Source organism: Sorex araneus, chromosome 1, assembly GCF_027595985.1.
Source record: "Sorex araneus isolate mSorAra2 chromosome 1, mSorAra2.pri, whole genome shotgun sequence".
Taxonomy (NCBI): Eukaryota; Metazoa; Chordata; class Mammalia; order Eulipotyphla; family Soricidae; genus Sorex; species Sorex araneus.
In genome coordinates, this window is record NC_073302.1 from 177,612,198 (window position 1) to 177,631,258 (window position 19,061).

The following is a 19,061-nucleotide window of genomic DNA, read 5'->3' on the forward strand; positions in this document are numbered from 1 at the left end:
GGCTGGGATCGCGGCACGGCCACGCGCCCCGCAGCCCGCGGCGTCCCCGCGCCGTGCCCGCAACTTTAAATGAAAACCGGGAGGCTCCCCAGAACCGGCTCCCGCGCCCGGAACCGCCTCCGCTACCCGGCGCGGCTCCCCGGCCCGGCCCGGCTCCGCGTCCCCCACCCGGCCCGGCTCCCGCATCCCCCCGGCCGGGCTCCCGCGTCCTCCGGCCCGGCTCCACGTCCCCCGGTCGGGCTCCGCGTGCCCACAGCCCGGCCCGGCTCCAGCCCCAGCCCGGCCAGCCCGCCCCCGGCCCCGCTCCCGCGTCCCCCGGCCCGGCCAGTGCCAGCCCCGCGGAGCCCACGCGTCCAGCGAACTTTCCCTCCCGGGCGCGCGGGGCTGGCGGGTCGGTGCCAGGCTCGAGGCGCGCCGCGGAGTCCCTCGCTGCGCCCCAGCAGCAGGTGCCCGGCGGGGTCCCCAAGCGGGGTCGGGGCTCACCTGCTGGAAGGAGCCCTCGAGTCGCGGGGTCCTGGGGTAATCCAGGTGGCCGCGGTCCAGCATCAGGTAGAGCGAGAAGATGACCACGCAGAAGATCGCGCTGCCGAACACGGTGAACTGGCGGCTCAACTTCATGGTGCGGCGGGAGGCCGGCGCGGACTGCCGGGCCGTCCGGAAAGGGGCGCGGGGCGGCGCCGGGGGCCGGCAGGGGGCGCGGGCTCCGCGGGACTCTCCGCCCCGCCCGCTTCCTGCCGCCGCCCGACCCGGCGCCGGCAAAAGTTTCTCGGTGCCGGGCCGAGCGCAGCGGCTCCCCGCGGCGGGGCGGGCTCGGAACCCGCCGGGCCTCGCAACTCAGCGCGGGACGGCGGGCGCGCGCCCTCCCCGCCGGCTGCGCCCTGGGCGCGCGGAGCCGAGGGTCCCCGCGCCCTGCCTCCCGGCGCCCCGCCGCCTCCCGGGCCCGCCGCGCGCAGAGGAGCCGGAGCGGCGGCGGCGGCGGCGGTGGCGGCGGCGCGGCCGGGAAGGGAGCAGCCCCGAGCCGAGCCCGCGGCGCCCGCAGCCCAGCGCCTCCCTGCGCGCCCCCGCGGAGATGGCGACGCCGGCAGCCGCGGCCGTTGGGTCAGCGCGCCCGCAGCCCGAGCCGGGCCTGGCCGCGCCCCTCCGACGCCGGCTGGGGGCGGGGCCCGCGGCGGCCAATCAGGGCCCGGCCGGTCCCCGTGCCCCGCGCCCGCCAGCCTCGCGCCAGCTCGGCGAGTCGGGACCTCCGTGGGACCCGCGCGGCCGCCGGCGCCGCGCCGCCTCCCGGCCCGGATGGGTCTCGGGCTGGGAGAGGGTGGGCGCGCGCAGGGGGCTCTGCACTCGGGAATCACTCCTGGCGGGGGCTCAGGGGTCGAACCCGGGTCGCGCGCGCCGGGCGAGAGCCCTGCCCGCGGGGCCACCGCTCCTGCCCGGAGAGGCAGGGCCGGGACGCAGCGGGCCGAGGAACCGTGCGACAGATGCGGACTCCACGGCCACAGCATCCACGAAAGGAGCCTGGAAGGTGATGTCCGGGCCTATCCCGCACTCGTCCTTGGCCTCTGCTCTGCGGAGAAGGACCGGACCTTTAGGAGAGGTGCCGCGGGCCACGCCGAGCACTGCTGGAGATCGCCCCCGGGCCTCCAGCCCCGTGAGCTACCCCTCTGGCCCCAGGCTCTGTTTGGGTTGGGCCGGGTTGGGTTTGAGCAGTGCCGATCAAGCCCAGAGCCTCCCACGCGCAGCCAGAGCTCTGCCGCTGAGCCCACGCCTCGCTTGTCTTCTTGGGGACAGGGTGCACAGCCTGCGGGGACGAAGCCTCGCCGCCGCCTGGCACTGACAAGACTTGGCAGGAAGAGGCAGGAGCTGGCCGCTGGCCGCGCTCGGTGCTGGTAGACCTGGAAGGGCTCTGGCTTACTCGGAGCAAGCTGCTCGGGCGCTTGGAGCCGCGGTTTCCACCCGTGCTCCCGACTCCAGTGCTTCTGTTGCGGGTCAGGCGGCGATCCCATGAATCTCCCAGCTTGTCGCCTAGACACAAGCTCTCGAGCAGACGTAGGGCAAATTTCCCTCGGCGTGTGCAGGCGTGACATCTCAGTGCCTTCTCTGCATCCAGTGAGTGGGCTATCCCCTCTCTGGGGAGACCAAGACAGTTCTTGGGCAACTGTTTCCCTACCCAGGTTGGCCCTGTTTGTTCTTCCCAGCTGCTGTGTTCTCCGCAGCCTCGCTTAAGCTAACTGAATGTGGAGGTCACTAAAAGTCTTAAAATTTTGCTTTGAGATGTCTCTGTAATTTAGCTACCAGTAAATATTAGATTTTCGTACCAGTTTTATATACCTGTATATCCCATATCATATAAAAATATCTCTGGCAGAAAGAAAGGGGAGGCATGAATAGAAAAGATTTAAGAAGCCCTGGTCTAGAATGGCCTTCTTGCAACTAACTTCATTATTACTCTACTTGCATGAAATGGTTAATAATTATTTTGATTAAGCTTCATCTGTTCCAGAAGTTGTCCCTAGGAGAGGATAAGGAAGAAAGTTGGATTGATTTCGCCTTCAGGCTGATTTAGTGATTGTCCCCTTGCCCAAGGAAAAACTGGCTGGTAATGTTTGCTTGCCTGACATCCCATCCCCTGCTGCTCTGATGCACAACTGTCACGTGTGCCTTATGGGCCCAAATGGCAGCAATACTTGACTTTTATGATTTAAGGTGATTAGAACCAACATGATCTAAATAACTTTAGAATCATGGTGAAAGGCGGCAGTAGCAAGCACAGTTCAAAGTGTGAAAACCAAAGCTTCCTTAAAAATTCTGGACGAGATCCTATAAGCTCGAAATGAACACTTATTACTGAAAATCAAACAAGTTGTAAGATTTCAAATTATGAGTTACAGCTGTCGTTAAATTCACCAACATGACATATTCCTCATATAAAAGGGTGTTGATTGTTAAGTAAGTAACACAAAAGTGGAATGACTTAGGTCCAGCCAAAACTGACCGTCTTGAACCTGAATCTGTTAGTGGAAGGAAGTTGTACTGTGGGATTTGAGGAGGAGGTTAGAGTCCTCTACTTAAAACCCATGTGGCACTGGAGCTGTCCTACAGGGGAAGGGGGCATTACCTGAACACCACAGGTGTGGACCCCAAGAAATTAGAAAGAAATAAAAAAATCATACACACAACAAAGCTTTTGACAATCTCCTTGTAGGTAGATGCGTTTAGAGGAATTTTTAGTCTCCTCATTTCCAGGGTTTAGGCAAATTTCTCTTGTGGAATCTACAAACTCACTCCTGGCCTGTGTTCATGCAAAGACTAGAAGGCACTTCTGTCACTGAAGAATTAACGAAAGGAAAATACACATCTTTGGAAGACTGGATTTTGCCACAAGAGATCATGTATGATAAGAGAAGATGCCACTATGGCATTGGTGTCCTGATTTAAATAGGGATGGCAGGAACCCGAATAACAGAAACTACGCAGTACTTAAGCAGCAAAGAAAATTTGGTTTATCTGCCTTAATGGGCAGTGAGAATAGGGAATTCGAACGTCTTGGACCACACAGAGTATGTAGCAATGAAATAGATAAGGACTTTAACAGATTATTGATTGAGATTTATGCACGGTTCTGCATCACCAAAATCTGACTTGAGTGCCCCCAGTGAGCAATCAGGCATTCAGTATACAAAACTAAATCTGGACTGAACAAAGTGTGCACTGCCTTTGGGAAAAAACCCTCCAGCAGTGCCACAACACAGATTGCAAATGTTCTACAACCAAAATTTGTTGGAATTGACAAGAGTGATGGGGCATTGGAGAAAAGAAAATTATGCAGTTCTTTTAAAAGTTTACTACTTCAGGATTGATGTTAATTTTTGGAGACCAAAAAATTAATTATTTAAAAGGAGGGGCTGGGGAGACAGTACAGCAGGGAAGGTGCTTGCCTTGCATGCCGGGGAGCCTGGTCTGGCTCCGACCCCTATATGGTCCTCAGAGTGCCATCAGTAGTGATTCCCGAGAGCTGAACACAGCTGGTGTGATCCAAAAAGGAACCAGCAGTGTGGTCCATCTACCAAAGTTGGTGATTTTCTTGGTCAGCAGATGAAGTCTTGGCTCATACATTTAAGTTTGGTTGTTAGTGCAGCTGATCCAGCAACCGTGTTATTATTTTCTGTTCCTTAACTTAGATAAACTTACCTGACAGTATCCTCACATTGTTTTTTTTTTTTTTATCATTGACAAGGTTCCTTATGACAAGAACTAAATCGAAACGCCTAGAACTTTCAGTATCTTCCCAGATAGTAAATTGAAGCAGCTAATAAAAGACTTGAAAGGCTACGGCAGGGTATACCTGCCATATTCCCATCTAATTCAGCAACGCAGATGTCAGTGAGGCAGGGCCAAGCAAGCCAGATAGGGAGAAGCTGTGTTTGCTTTCTCCTGCCATGTGATCACAGCAAATCTACTCCCAAATTGGGCTTAATCTACAATGGAACCTATCTGAACGAACAGAATTCCCAGCAAGGGTCTAAAAGACAGTATCTAAATGGATTAGGTTCAGAGAAACAGAAGACTCCCATAAAAGAAATCTTGAGGTGAATAGCAAGGTCTGGTCAGGAAGAGATGATTATGATGGGGACCTTTATTCTCAAAGGGTCTGATGTGGCATTGCACCTAGCACTTCTACAATATAGTACTTTCAACGTTGGAATGGAGGCAAGACACACTGCAGTACAAACAAGGGTCAGAGTCGCTGGGAGGCCCCAATTTTATGATCTTTACAGTGCTAGTGGGTGCCATACAGAGCTCACGTTTATTATCTAAAGTATACATTACTACTCTCTTCTTCCCCACATTTAATGATTTACAGGTGTGCTGCTGCTTTCCCTTGGAATTTATTTTCCTATCTTAGAGGACCCTTATAGAACTGATTACTTCTGCAAATATGATAACTTTCCTGGGCAGAATATTCTTGATTGAAGACATTTCCTATTCTGCACATTGAATATATTAGACCAATTCTTCTGGTTTGAAGACTTTCTCTTAAAAATTTGATGATGGTTTGTGAAAATTTCCTTATATGTGACTTTTGTTTTTCTCTTGCCCTTAGAATTGTTTTTTTTTTTTTTTATTTTTGCCATTTTACTTATTTGCCGGGCTGGAGCGATAGCACAGTGGGTAGGGCATTCACCTTGCACGCGACCGACCCAGTTTCCTCTCGGAGAGCCCAGCAAGCTACCAAAAGTATCTGCCTGCATGGCAAAGCCTGGCAAGCTCCCCGTGGTGTGACATATTCAATATGCCAAAAACAGTAACAAGTCTCACAATCGAGCAAATCGATGAGCAATGGAATAACAGTGATAGTCATACTTATTTGCCGTTTTACTTAGATGTAAGTATACAATCCCAGAGTTAAGGCTCAAAGCAAAATAAGAAAAGCAAAAAGAGAGAAGACCATGACTGTGCAAAAGCATAAAACAAAATACAAGGGAAGATAATAAGAACAAAGGGCCAGATCGACAGTACAGCAGGGAAGAGCTTGCTCTGCATGTAACTGAATGGGTTTAGTTCTCAGCATTCCATAGAGTCAACAAAGGAGGTGAAACATGTACAGTTAACATTATTAAATTGCTATAAATAAAAATAGAATGCAAAGGAAAATGGGAAGATATTCCAGGCTTATGGAATGGAAGATTTAACATTGTTAATTTTTGCTGCTCCTAAAAAGATTGAGTGTAATCCCTATCAAAATTTCTAGGGATTACATTAATTGCATTCTTTTAATGGACCTTTAATAGCCAAAAGCAATCTTGGAGAAACAAATGGGCAGCATCATGTTCCCCAACTTTAAACTCTTCTACAAAACTATAGAACTGGAATAAAATTATAGACGAATAGAATTGAGAGCCCAGAATTAATTCCTAATATATGTAGATAGTTGTCCCATAATAAAAGAAGCCAAGAGCATAAAATAAAGGGAAATCTCTTCAACTATTGTTTTTGGGGGAAAAAAGGACATGGGCAGTCACAAGCAAAATAATGAAATTGGATCACTATTACACAAAACATGTAAAAGTTCACTCAAAATGCTTAAATACTTAAATTATAGAAACACAACCGTAATCTATCTTGGAGTAGACATAGTCAAAACACTCCATGATACTGGCTTGAGTGATATTGACAGGCATTCAAATCCATGAGCAAGGGAAACTGAAACAAAGATATATAGTATTATATTAAATTTTTGCAAAGCAAAAGAAAATGTCATTAAAATAAAACAGACATACTACTGAATGGAAGTATCTGTATACCATACATCTGGAAAAGGACTAATATCCTAGAAATACAAACTCCCAAGCTGTAACTATAAAAATTCAACAACCCTGTGTATATGGAGAAGTGAACACTACCCAATAATATATCCAACATACTTATGAAAAATGACTAACAAAAAAATTAAAAATTTTCATTATCGCTTATCAGAAAAATGCAACCAAGACAAAAATTAGACATAACCTCACACCTGTGAAAATGACCGATATCAAAAAGGTCAGAACAAGAAGTTTTGTTCTTGGATACAGAGAAAAGTAAGCTTCATTTACCATTGTGGTAATGTAAATTGGTTCAGCCATTTTGGAGATGCCTCAAGAAATTAAAAGTAGAATTACCATAACATCCAACAATTCTATTCTATTTCCAATGTTGACTTTCTGAAAGTCACCTTAAGATAAATAGAATAGACACTGAGTGAACCAACCTCATCAAATAATACCACAAGTAGTAGTGGGAGAAAAGCTATACTTATACCAAGGAAATGGTAAAATATTCAAAACAACTATTCAGGAAAAGCTAGGCTATATTATTACTTACTTGAGCTCCAGCTCCTTACATTAAAATCCTTATAGCTTTGATTCATCTTAATGAGAATATCCTCTATACACATGATTATTAAGGCATAGTAGTCCACCAATTGTTACAGCCAACAATTTGCAGATTTCAGAGACAGGAAAAGTATTGTGAATTAAAATCTGGTTTCAGAGCTAGAGTGGCAAGCTCCTTCACTTGTTAAGGAGCTTGCTTGCACATGGGTGACCCAGGTTTGATCGCCAGGACCACATACGGTTCCTCAAGCACTGCCAGGAGTGGTCTGAGGACAGGAGAAAGCCCTGATCACTGCCAGGGATGGATGGCCCCAAAACAAGGTAAAATCACGTTCATTTTTCTGTCGCTCTTTATTTTCAAGTACTATTATTGGAAATATTTTGGAGAAGAGGAAGTTCATTTCTAGCAGATGCCAAGCCTTTCTCTGGACTCTCTAGGCTCTGATTTTCAATATGCTAAAATACTACTCAGAATAACTTCATTAAATAATAAAATAAAATACTAAAATGAAAAGCTTTCATACTCTAAAACTTCAAAAACACTTAGCATTTCTCAAATTTTCGCACTGTGGCCCCAGTGAGACATAAAAAAAAAAAAGTTGCTCAAAAATCTGAGACTGGACTAGAAGCCAAATTCTCTGGACTCTGTAAAGTTTGTTTTTTTTTTAAATTTTACTTTAGTCACTGATTTACAGTATTGTAAATGATAGGCGCTCTTGCGCTCTCTCTCTTCTCTCTCTCTCTCTCTCTCTCTCTCTCTCTCTTTCTCTCTCTCTCTCTCTCTCTCTCTCTCTCTCTCTCTCTCTCTCTCTCTCTCTCTCTCTCTCTCTCTCTCTCTCTCTCTCTCTCTCTCTCTCTCTCTCCTCCCCCCACCCCCGACTCACCTAGCCCCTAGCCATACCCAGGATTTACTACTGACTTTGGTGTGCAAGGATCACTTCTTGTGGCGCTCAGAAGACTTTTATGTGGTGCACGGCCTAGAACCTGAGTTGGCCGCTTGCAAGGCACATGCCCTACCCACTGTACCATATCTTCAGTCTCAATAATAGGGTTTCATGCAAACAGCATTCCAATACCACTTAATGATTTGTCTCCCCCACTAGAAGGCAGGAAAGCAAGGGCTTGTGTCTTATTTTGTTCTCTACTAAATTCCCAAGACCTTGGAACAGACCCTGAACTCTCAGGCTCACCTAAAAATATCAGTTGAATGAAGAAAGCTTCTTCATAGTGAGATGGAGAGATAGTATGGGGTTGGGCACTTGCCTTGCATGTGTGCTTCCCAAACACACATAGATATTGTATGTGGATGTGTGGATTCATACATGTGTGTTATGATTCCATTTACATCGAGTTTAATAATAGGCAAAAGTAAGCTGCGTTTCAGGGGAGTTTACTTAACAGGTATGATGAAAAGTAATGGAACTGCTAGCCATCACAATCTGATTAATCATAATGGTGGGAAATTGTTCCTGGAAAAAAGAAAATGAGAATTTCTGAGGCAATGTCAGTGTTTCAGGAAACACAGTTTTGTAGGATTTGAGGAAATATTTGAAACCAATTGTACAGAGTTCACTTTTCTTTTTTGGTCTTTAATAATATTATTTACATTATTAACATTTGAGTGCAATGAATCATACTTTTGTCTACACTATGTACTTATCTGTATAAAACATGGAATATTATGCATACTGCTTTAGAATCATGTTTTCTTTTAAAATGCAAGGGGTCTTGGCAATATTCATTTTCTTAATTTGTGATAAAATGTGTTCACTTCAGGGTTATTTATTGAGTTATAAACCTAGACTTTGCACATTTTTGTATTTAGCATTTGTTGTGTTTTAACAAAAAAAAACACAATCCTAAATATGTTCCATATAATTTGGAATCACTATGTAACAGACATATCATAATCTATTACCTAAGTTTCCTGTTGTTGGACATTTATGACACTTCAACTGCAAGAAGTTTTTTTCACCTATAAGAAAGCACTATGTCCCCCCCACCCCCATCCCAATTTTATTTTATTAAAGCATCATGAATTGCAAAGCAATTCATAGTTGGGTTTTTTGGCATATAGTGTTCCATCACCGATCCTGCTGCCAGTGTTAACAACCTTCCACAGCATCCCCACTATCCCTCTTCTACCCTCACCTCTTCTATGTTAGATATAGGCAAGTATTTCTTGTTGATTGTTTCCTCTGACTTTCATAAAAACTCTAGTGAAAACACTAGTAATACCACCATTTACATATGTGGAATTTGAGGCACACCTATAGAGCTTGGCAGCAGGTCTGGTTTATGTCTTTGGCTTATGCCAGGTGCTTGATTACTCTGCTTTGTTAGAAACTTCATGGTGACAAAATGCTATGTACCTCCTTACTACTATTATTATTTTATACTCATAGAGGTTATAGCTCTAGACTTCATATTAATAAGAAAAATTGGGAAGCCACATAATATATATGTATAAGTATCTGGGATTATATGCACATATATGTTAAAACTATGCATGCATATGAAAGACCATATAAAAGACCAGAATATAAAACACTAATAAATTGGGGTAATGAAAATGTATCTGCTTTTTTCTTCTCTGATTTAAAGTGGTCATGTTTAATTTGCAATGTGAAAGTGTGCTCTAAATAAACTTTTCATTTACATAAAACGTAGAATTTCTTTTCTACACTCCTCTTTTTTATCATTTTGTATAATCTTTTTAGAAGCCTCTTCAGCTCAATGAGTGACTTCATTACTAAATTGATGACACTAGATCATTCTAGCTATGCAAATCACAAACCCACAGCCAGCCAGGGAGGAAAAGGCAGATAAAAGATTACATTAAAAATTAAAGCAATGTGTGGAGATGTGGAGATAATATGCTTACAATTATTTCTACATATTTAATATTTATGCAATTACAAAGCCAGTTATTACACATCCTAAGTCTTGAGTCATATCCTTTTTGCCCCCTGATATTTTGACCTTGAACTGAGACTGCCAAAGAATATATGGCTGCAGGAGAAACATGTTCTTTGGCCTATAAATGATAAATGTTTTTTAAAAAAAGAAAGAAAGAAATTGGTCTCATTTCTTGCTAGCCTTTATTTTCAATGCCTTGTATTTCTTTTGTTCTGTTCTGTTCTGATCACCCTTGAAAGTACTGGGCTTTTCGTCTTCCACAGTTTAGTTGTGTTGCTCTCTGTGGCTGCAGTGATGTGTTTTCTGTCAGAGGAAATTCACAGGCACATTAGCCTACTTGACAAGCACAATGAGCCGCAAGGCTCTCCTAAAGAGAAGCTCTGTGTGCTGTGCAGAGGGTTCCTGTTTCCTCATGTCTTCTCCCTCTTAGCGCTCAATGTGCCACCATGATCCAGATACAAATCCCCACTGCTTCCAATTATAGGTATCGCCTCGTTTTACATGAGTCTACAAAAATTAATTCATATTTCTGCCACAATCTGACTATATCAGGTTTTATATAAAAATAATGTTTCTTAAGGTCATACAGATACCAGAAATGGGTGGGAACCTTTTTCCCACTATAAGGAATCAATACAAAGGGAAGTAAAACATCACTCAAGAACTATACAAATAAAGAATAATAGAATAAAATTTTGTTCTATTCATAAAGACTGTTTAGAGATAAAATTATATAATACTTAATTTACTTTTCTCTATGCCATAGAAGCATGGTCAACAAGAATCAATAAAACTTATTAAAATTCAAAGCCAAGAAACAAGACACAATAAGAAGGTAAATTGTGATGTTGGCAGATTTCTGCTAAATTGGAATACTTTCTTACAGGCACTGAAAGCAAAGAGCTGCATTTTTCCATCTCAGGGAATAAATTTGTTGAAACATTCAAATCCTGTTCAGGGCTCAGAAATTCCATACCCTGCACTTGGTTTTATTGGTTGGTTGGCTTGGTTTTAGTCTTGTTGTTGTTGTTGGTATCATCCATGCTATTTATATAATTTTGAGGATAATTTTATGTCAATAAAATTCTCCTTATCAGTGGTACATCTAACCCATATACGTATATCTGACCTATACATACTATTTAGAAGAGTAATTCAAAATCACATGAAACTTATTACTTCTCTGCCATGAAGCAAAGACATTTTTTTTTTTTTTTTTTTTTTTTTTGCTTTTTGGGTCACACCTGGCGGTGCACAGGGGTTACTCCTGGATCTGCACTCAGGAATCACTCCCTGGTGGTGCTCAGGGGACCATATGGGATGCTGGGAATCGAACCCGGGTTGGCCGCGTGCAAGGCAAACGCCCTACCCGCTGTGCTATCGCTCCAGCCCCGCAAAGACATTTATTAAGCCAATTGTAACACAGGTTGGTCTGAGCTGCTCTGTTTGTTTTATGAAAACTTAAGTGAATGAACCTTACATTACTGGAAATTATGAGTAGCTAGTTTCCTGGTGAACCCTTCTTCAAATATTAACTTCAGAGCATTCCTAAATAGGCCATGCTTTAGTCCAATAAGACTGTTCTAAGAAAACATCACAGACTGAGTTACTTATAGAAATGCGTTGCTAGAAGATCCAGAGGTGGGATTTGGCCATCAGAAAGACAGATCATTGTGCCAGCTTTCTTCTTTCTTATATTTGGGAAGGGGGCTCTGGGGACTCTTACAAGGCACTAATCACATTCATAAGGATTTTACCTTGGTGATTTCAGCACAAATCAAATGTCCTGTCACCTCTGCGACTTAAGATTTCAATATTTGCATTTGAGGGAGACACAGATATTCAGATAATATAGATACCTTCTTCCTTTCTTCTTTCTTGGGGCCATTTTCCCCAAGTGGTTTCAGAGTTACTACCTGCAACTGTGTTCTTAGTAATCACATCTGTCCTTCCTCATCCTTGAGAAGACAAATAAGACTTCATTTGTGGCAGCCTGGAATCCCTTGGAAAGAGAGACTCATTACTTCATTACTTGGGCTCCTTTATAGTGAAAATAGCCCATGGATTCCTTGTTGAGAATCTGTTTTTCTTCAATGACAGGGACTTTCTTTGCTGCCTTTTTCAGCTCTGCAATGACTGCAAGGATGAGGAGAGGAATGAAGTTCACTGAAATGTCAGAATGACTAGTGGTCTCTTCAGTAGTAATGACAACACATGACATTAATTCTGGTTACCATCTGGAAAAGACAAAACATTCCTGACAAAAAAGAGTTATTTATCCTTAGAAAAAAGCAAAGCTCTCTTCACTGAACTTTTACATAGAACCATGAACCATCTGGGTCATTACACATAGAATTCAGTGATCTAGGATTTTGGAAAAAGTTATTTCTGAAGTAGAAGGCCAATTTAGATAATACATCAGTTTGTTTTGACAAGATTCAACATTCATTTACAATTAAAATGATCAACAATTGGGATTAGAAAAGAACCTCAACATCATCAAGGCCACATATGACGAACCCAAAGCTAACATCATATCAAATGGTGAGAAACTGTTTTTCCCTGAAGATCTATAACTACACAAGGAGGTTCATTCTCACCTAGATGTTTCAAAGTAGTTTTAGAAATCCTAACTAGAGAAGTTATGAATGAGAAGATATAAAATAAATCCAAACTGGAAGAAGTAAAACTATTGCTATTTATGATGACATAATATGCATGAAAAACTAGTCTCCACACACGCACACACACACAAAAAAACCTAGAAATAATCATTGAATCAAGTATAATTACAGAGGGGCTGGAGCGATACCACAGTGGGTAGAGTGTTTGCCTTGCATATGGCCGACCCGGGTTCGATTCCCAGCTTCCCATATGGTCCCCGGAGCACTGCCAGGAGTAATTTCTGAGTGCAGAGCCAGGAATACCCCTGTGTATCACCAGGTGTGACCAAAAAAAGCATAATGGCAGAATATAAATCAATAAATACAGTATCTGTGCTTTTCTATATATAAACAATGATTTGGAGAAAAGGAACAAAATGATCCCATTTATGGTTGCTAAAACACCTAGGAGAAACCTAACAAGGAGACTCCTATATACTGAGAACTGAGAGACATTGCTGTTTCTTCTATTATTTCTTTTTGAATATTATTAAATATTACTATTTCTTTCTATTTTAAAAGAAATAGTCTTCTATTTTAAAATAGAAGACACAAAGAAATTAAAGATGTGGTCATGAAAGACTGAACATGATTCTAATATACTGTAGATTACTTTAGCAACCTTATCTAAAGTAATCTACAGTAATTCAACACAATTTCTGTAAAAATGTCAAAAGAACCTATTTTTTATTTTTACTTTATTGAATCACCGTGAGATAGTTACAAGCTTTCTATTAGTTAGATTTTTTTTGTCACACCCAACTGTGCTCAGGGATCACACCTGATGGTCTCGGGTGCCAGATGGGGTGCTGGGACCAAACTCTACATGGTGATATGCAAAGAGTTCACTTTACCCATAATATATTTCTCCAGCCCTAATAATAGGGTTTTTCAAGGAAAGATAATAAACATGCGCGCGCACAGACACACACACATATACACACAGATCCCTAAAATTTGTATGGAACCACAGTCAAAAAAATGTGAAAAGAAAGGGAAAAATGAGGGTATCAGAATATATGACTTCACACTATCTTACAAACTACACTATTGGTCAGAGAGTATAGCAGTTAAGCACTTACTTTGCATGCATCCAACCTGGGTTTGATGCACAGCATCTCAATTGATTCCACTGAGCCCACCAATAGTGATCCCTGAGAACAGAGGCAGGATTAAGCCCTGAGCACAATCAGGTTTGCCCCCTCAGAAAAATGAACAACAATAACAAAAAAGCAACAATAATTATTACAGCATAATATTGGAATAAAACAAATATAAACCAATGTAATATAAAAGTGAACCTAGAAATAAATACATTTAAATCTAATCTAAGATAAATATATACATCAAATCCTATATATATATATGTGATATAGATAATCTAAGATAAAGGAGCCAAATCTGTACAACGGAGAAAAGAAAAACTCTCCAACAAATGATGATAGGAAAACAACACATCAAAAATCTGAAGCAGAGACATTAACACTACACAGAAAAAATGACTAAAAATGACTTTAAAGTCGTAGATCTTATATCCTAAAGTATATACATGAAAGAAATGTGCATAATATATAAAAGCATAATATACATAATATTCAAAATATATAGGTGATACATTATAGCACCTTAATATTGTAGATTCATTCAGAAATTGAGCTCAATTGAATAGCAAAGATCAAAAAAAAGTTATCAAATGGAAATCCATCATATTAATAAGCTTATGAAAAGCCAAAGAAACTACCACAAAAGCAAAAAGGTAACTTGGAAGAAGGTAACTGCACATCAAATGCAATTCCCCAAACCCAGCAAGGTATTATCTAAAAAAGATAATAGATCTAGTATATAACATACAAAATATATAGAGAACTGGCACAGACAAACATTCAACCCATTTTTATTTACTTTTTTGTTTTTGTTTTCTTTGGAGGACACAACTTCTGGTGCTTAGAGGTTACTCCTGTCTTTGTATGCAAAATCACTCTTGGCAGGCCTGGGGGATTGTGTAGGATGCTACGGGTCAAACCCAGGGCATCCTACTGTATTATCACTCTGGGCACTCAACCCATTTTTTAAAAATAGGCACAAGACATTACTAGACAGTTGTCCAAAGAATGAGTCATACAGGTGGGCATCAAGGAGAGCCACGGAACCATAAGACTCCCCTTCTCGGCCAAGGTCCCCCTCTGAGCACCTAGGACAAGGGGGACACCCGCAAGTCCTAGGAGTGCGCCAGAAGTGCACTGACCGCAGTTATTTTACCTTTCCCAGGACTTTGTACTACATCTCAGTCTCCATTATCATCCCAAACACATTAGGCCAATAATCCACTAGTCTATTCCAATCAAAATACTCCCAAAACTCACCAAAATAACAGTGAACACAAGAATCTGAACAATCCTAATGTAAAAGAATACATCCCCTAAAGTTACATCAGAGGACTCACATAAGGCACAGAGGAGCACCAAAGAGGTAGTATTCTTAAAGAGGGAAAAGGAGACCACCATTGACCAAGCCCATCTAGAATCCTCCGCTGCAGCGAGAGAAGGTCACTGATAGTGAACAGGTGGGACCCACCTCCATACGACCACAGCAACATGAAGAAATAGTGCAGATCCCCACCCTGAGGAGTGGATGAAAAAAAGAGCCCTGAAGCCTCAACAGGGATACCCAGAAATACAATCTCTCTGATAAAGAATTCAGAAATGAAATATTGAAGATGTTCAATGAGCTCAAAGAAATGGTAGAACAGGCCAGGCATCCAGTAAATTAAAGAAGGATATGAAAGAAAGAGTGGAATGGACAGGCAATAAGATACAGGAAGAAATGAGAGTAGATAAGCTACAAACAGAAGTGTCACTAATAAAGAATTCGGTAGGTGAAATTAAAAGCTCAGTGGGTCCCCTCAACAGGAGAATGACAACGGCTGAAGACAGAATCAGTGAGCTTGAAGGTAAGCTGCAGAAAGCATACAGGACAAAACATATAATGGAAAAAGACATCTAAATAGCGTTCAACGACTAAGAGACCTGGGGGATGAATTCAAGAGGAACAGCATAAGAATCATCAGAGTACTTGAAGAACAGGGAGGCAACCCCAGTGAAGTAGCAACAGTAAAATATATCATCACTGAGAAGTTTCCAGAGCTGGAGGATGCAGGCATCCAGATCCAAGAAGCCTGAAGGGTACATTATAAAAGAGACCCTATTATAAAAAGACTCCAAGACATATCATAGTCAGAATGATAAATACCACAGGTAGAAAAACATTACTGCAAGCAGCAAGCTCAAATAAGGAAATCGTATACAAAGGAGCATCCCTTAGATTTACAGCAGACTTATTAGAGAAAACGATCTGAGCCCGAAGACAATGGTGGGATAGAGTGAAAAAAACAATGAAATAAATGCCTCACCAAGAATATTTTATTCAACTAGATTCTCACTCAGACTAAGATGGAAAATAATTCATGGATAAACAACAGCTCAGAAACTTCATAGACTTAAAAGCAACCTTAAAAGAAGGACTGACAGGGCTACTATAAGACAAGACAAACTCCACAAAAAAAAAAAAAAAAGCCTCTACATAAAGATGACACAAAGCACTATAACAATAATCTCTCTCAATATCAATGGTCTAAATGCACCATTTAAGAGACACAGAGTGGAAAAATTGATTTAAAAACTGAATCCAACATTTTTCTGCCTACAAGAAACACATCTGAACAGTCAGAGCAAATATAGACTCAAAGTCAAAGGATGGAAAACAATCTTTTAAGCAAACAACTCCCTCAAAAAATCTGGGGTGGTCATACTAGTATCTGACAACATATATTTCTGGCTCAAAACAGAAGGGACAGCAAAGGTCATTTTTTAATAATCAAGGGATATGTGCATCAGGAAGAAATCATACTCCTAAACATAAATGCAACCAATGAGGGGGGACAGCAAAATACTTAAAACAATTGCTAATAGACTTTAAGGAGGACAATGGTAGCAACACAATTGTAGTCAAAGACTGCGGCACTGCCTTATCACCTCTAGATAGCTCAACAAGACTAAAACTCAGCAAGGAATTACTGGCTTTGAAGGGAGAAATGGAAGAGAGAGGGATAGTAGATGTATACAGAGTTTTTCATCCCTCCAAAACCGAATACACATTCTTTTCCAGTGAACATGAAATATTTTCCAAGATAGTCCATGTGCTAGGTCACAAAACATACCTGAATAGAATCAGGAAGATAGAAATTATATCATCTTTTCAGACCATGATGCACTGAAGATAGAAGTTAATCACACACAGAAATGGAGAATCAAATCAAACACCTGGAAATTAAATAGCTCAATGTTGAATAACAACTGGGTCAGAGAGGAAATCAAAGAAGAAATCAAAAGATTCCTGGAAAATAAGAACGAAGACACGAATTGCCAGAACATGTGGGACACTGCTAAAGCCGTGTTAAGGGGAAAATTTATAGCTCTGCAAGCATCTCTCAGAAAGGAAGAAAGGGCCTACAAAAATAACTTTACATCACAGCTTAAGATCTTATAAAAGGACCAACAAAAGGAGCCCAAACGAGGGAAGAGGAAAGAAATAATTAAACTTAGAGCAGAAACTAATGACATGGAAACCAAAAAACAATCCAAAAGATAAAGGAAACCAAGAGCTGCTTCTTTGAGAAAATAAACAAGATTGATAAACTCTAGGAAGACTCACAAAGAAAGAGAGAGAGAACACTAATAAACTGAATCAGAAATGAAAAGGGAAACATCACAACAGAAACCGAAGAAATTCAAAAGATCATCAGAGACTACTTTCGAAGTCTATATTCCACGAAACGAGAACCTTGAAGTAATGAATAAATTCTTGGATTCCTGTAACTTCCCAAAGCTGAGCCAAGAAGATTTATAATATCTGAATAGACCTATCATTATCGATGAAATTGAAACAGTGATCAAAAGTCTTCCCAAACACAAAAGCCCAGGTCCAAATGAATTCACTAGAGAATTCTTCCAAACATTTAGAGAGGATCTATTGCCAGTCCTTTTTAAGCTTTCACAGGAAATTGAAGAAACAGAAACACTTCCAATAATCCTCATACCAAAAACAGAGACACAACAAAAGAAGAGAGAGGATTACAGGGCAATATCCCTGATGAATACTGATGCAAAGATCCTCAACAAAATATTAGCAAATAGAATCCTATGACTCATCAAAGCGATCATACACCATGACCAAGTAGGAAGCATCCCGGGGATGCAAGGTTGGTTTAACATTCACAAGTCAATCAATCCATCAATAATCCATCATATCAATAAAAGAAAATATCAAAACTATATGATCATATCAAAAGAGGCAGAAAAAACATTTGACAAGATCCGGCACCTGTTTATGATAAAAACTCTCAGCAAAGTGGGAATTGAAGAAACCTTCCTCAATATAGTCAAAGCCATCTACCACAAGCCCATAGCAAGCATTATCCTCAATGGGGAAAGACTAAAAGCCTTCCCTCTAAGATCAAGGACAAGACAAAGATGACCACTCTCGCTACTTCTATTCAATATAGTACTGGAAGTTCTTGCCATAGCAGTTAGGCAAGTAAAAGATATTTAGGGCATCCAGATAGGAAAGGAAGAAATAATCCTCTCACTATTTGCAGATGACATGATGCTAAGAAAACCCCAAAGCCTTTAACAAGAAGCTCCTAGAAACAATAGACTTGCATAGTAAAGTCTCAGGCTATAAAATCAATACCAAAAATCTAAGGATTTTCTTTACGCAAATAATGAGAGACAAGAAAGTGATATTTAAAAAAAGCAATCCTGTTCACAATCATGCTTCAGAAAATCAAGTACTTTGGAATCAGCTTACCTAAGGAGGTAAAGGAGCTGGATAAAGAAAACTACACAATGCTACTTTAAGAAATAAAAGAGGAACAAGGAAAGGCAAACACATCCCCTGCTCATGGATTGAGAGAAAAGGCATTGTCAAAATGGCAATACTCCCCAAAGTATTATACAGATTCAATGCAATCCTCTAAGGATCCCCATGACTTTCTTCAAAGAAATTGATTAAACTGAAATTCATATGGAAAAACAAGCCCCCACAAATAGCTAAAGCAACTCTTGGTGGGGGGGGGGGGAGGCGCCATCTCTCCCAACCTCAAACTGTATACAAAGTGGTAATAATTAAAACAACATGATATTGGAACAATCTACAGATCTGCAGACCAATGGAATGGAATAGGATTGAATATCCTTAAACATACCCTCAATTATATGATCATCTAATCTTTGATAAGAGAGCAAGAAATATAAAGTGGAGCAAGAAATGCCTCTTTAACAGAAGGTGCTGGTAAAAACTGGACAGCTACATGCAACAAAATGGGCTCAGACCTCTACCTAACACTATGTACAAAGTCAAATCCAAATACCTCAACATCAAATCAGAATCCATAAGGCACATTGAAGAAAAGGACAGAAAAATCCTCCACAACATTAGCGCTAAAGGTATCTTCAAAGATGAAATGCTAAGGACCAAAGCAAGTGGAAGCAGAGATAAACAAATTGGACTATCTTAGGCTAAGAAGCTTCTGCACCTCAAAAGAAACAGTGAC

The 19,061-nt window shown here is 41.7% G+C and overlaps 1 protein-coding gene across 1 annotated transcript in view; it reads right to left on the bottom strand.

Annotated features, from left to right (window-relative positions):
• The window catches only part of MAN2A1 (mannosidase alpha class 2A member 1), a 197,661-nt gene extending 196,757 nt beyond the window's left edge, over positions 1–904 (bottom strand). The window contains exon 1 of the mRNA XM_055144979.1: positions 484–904. Within this exon, the coding sequence (XP_055000954.1) occupies positions 484–618 (135 nt within the window). The 5' untranslated portion in view covers positions 619–904. The remainder of the gene's footprint in view (positions 1–483) is intronic.
• Between the last annotated feature and the right edge of the window lie 18,157 nt (positions 905–19,061).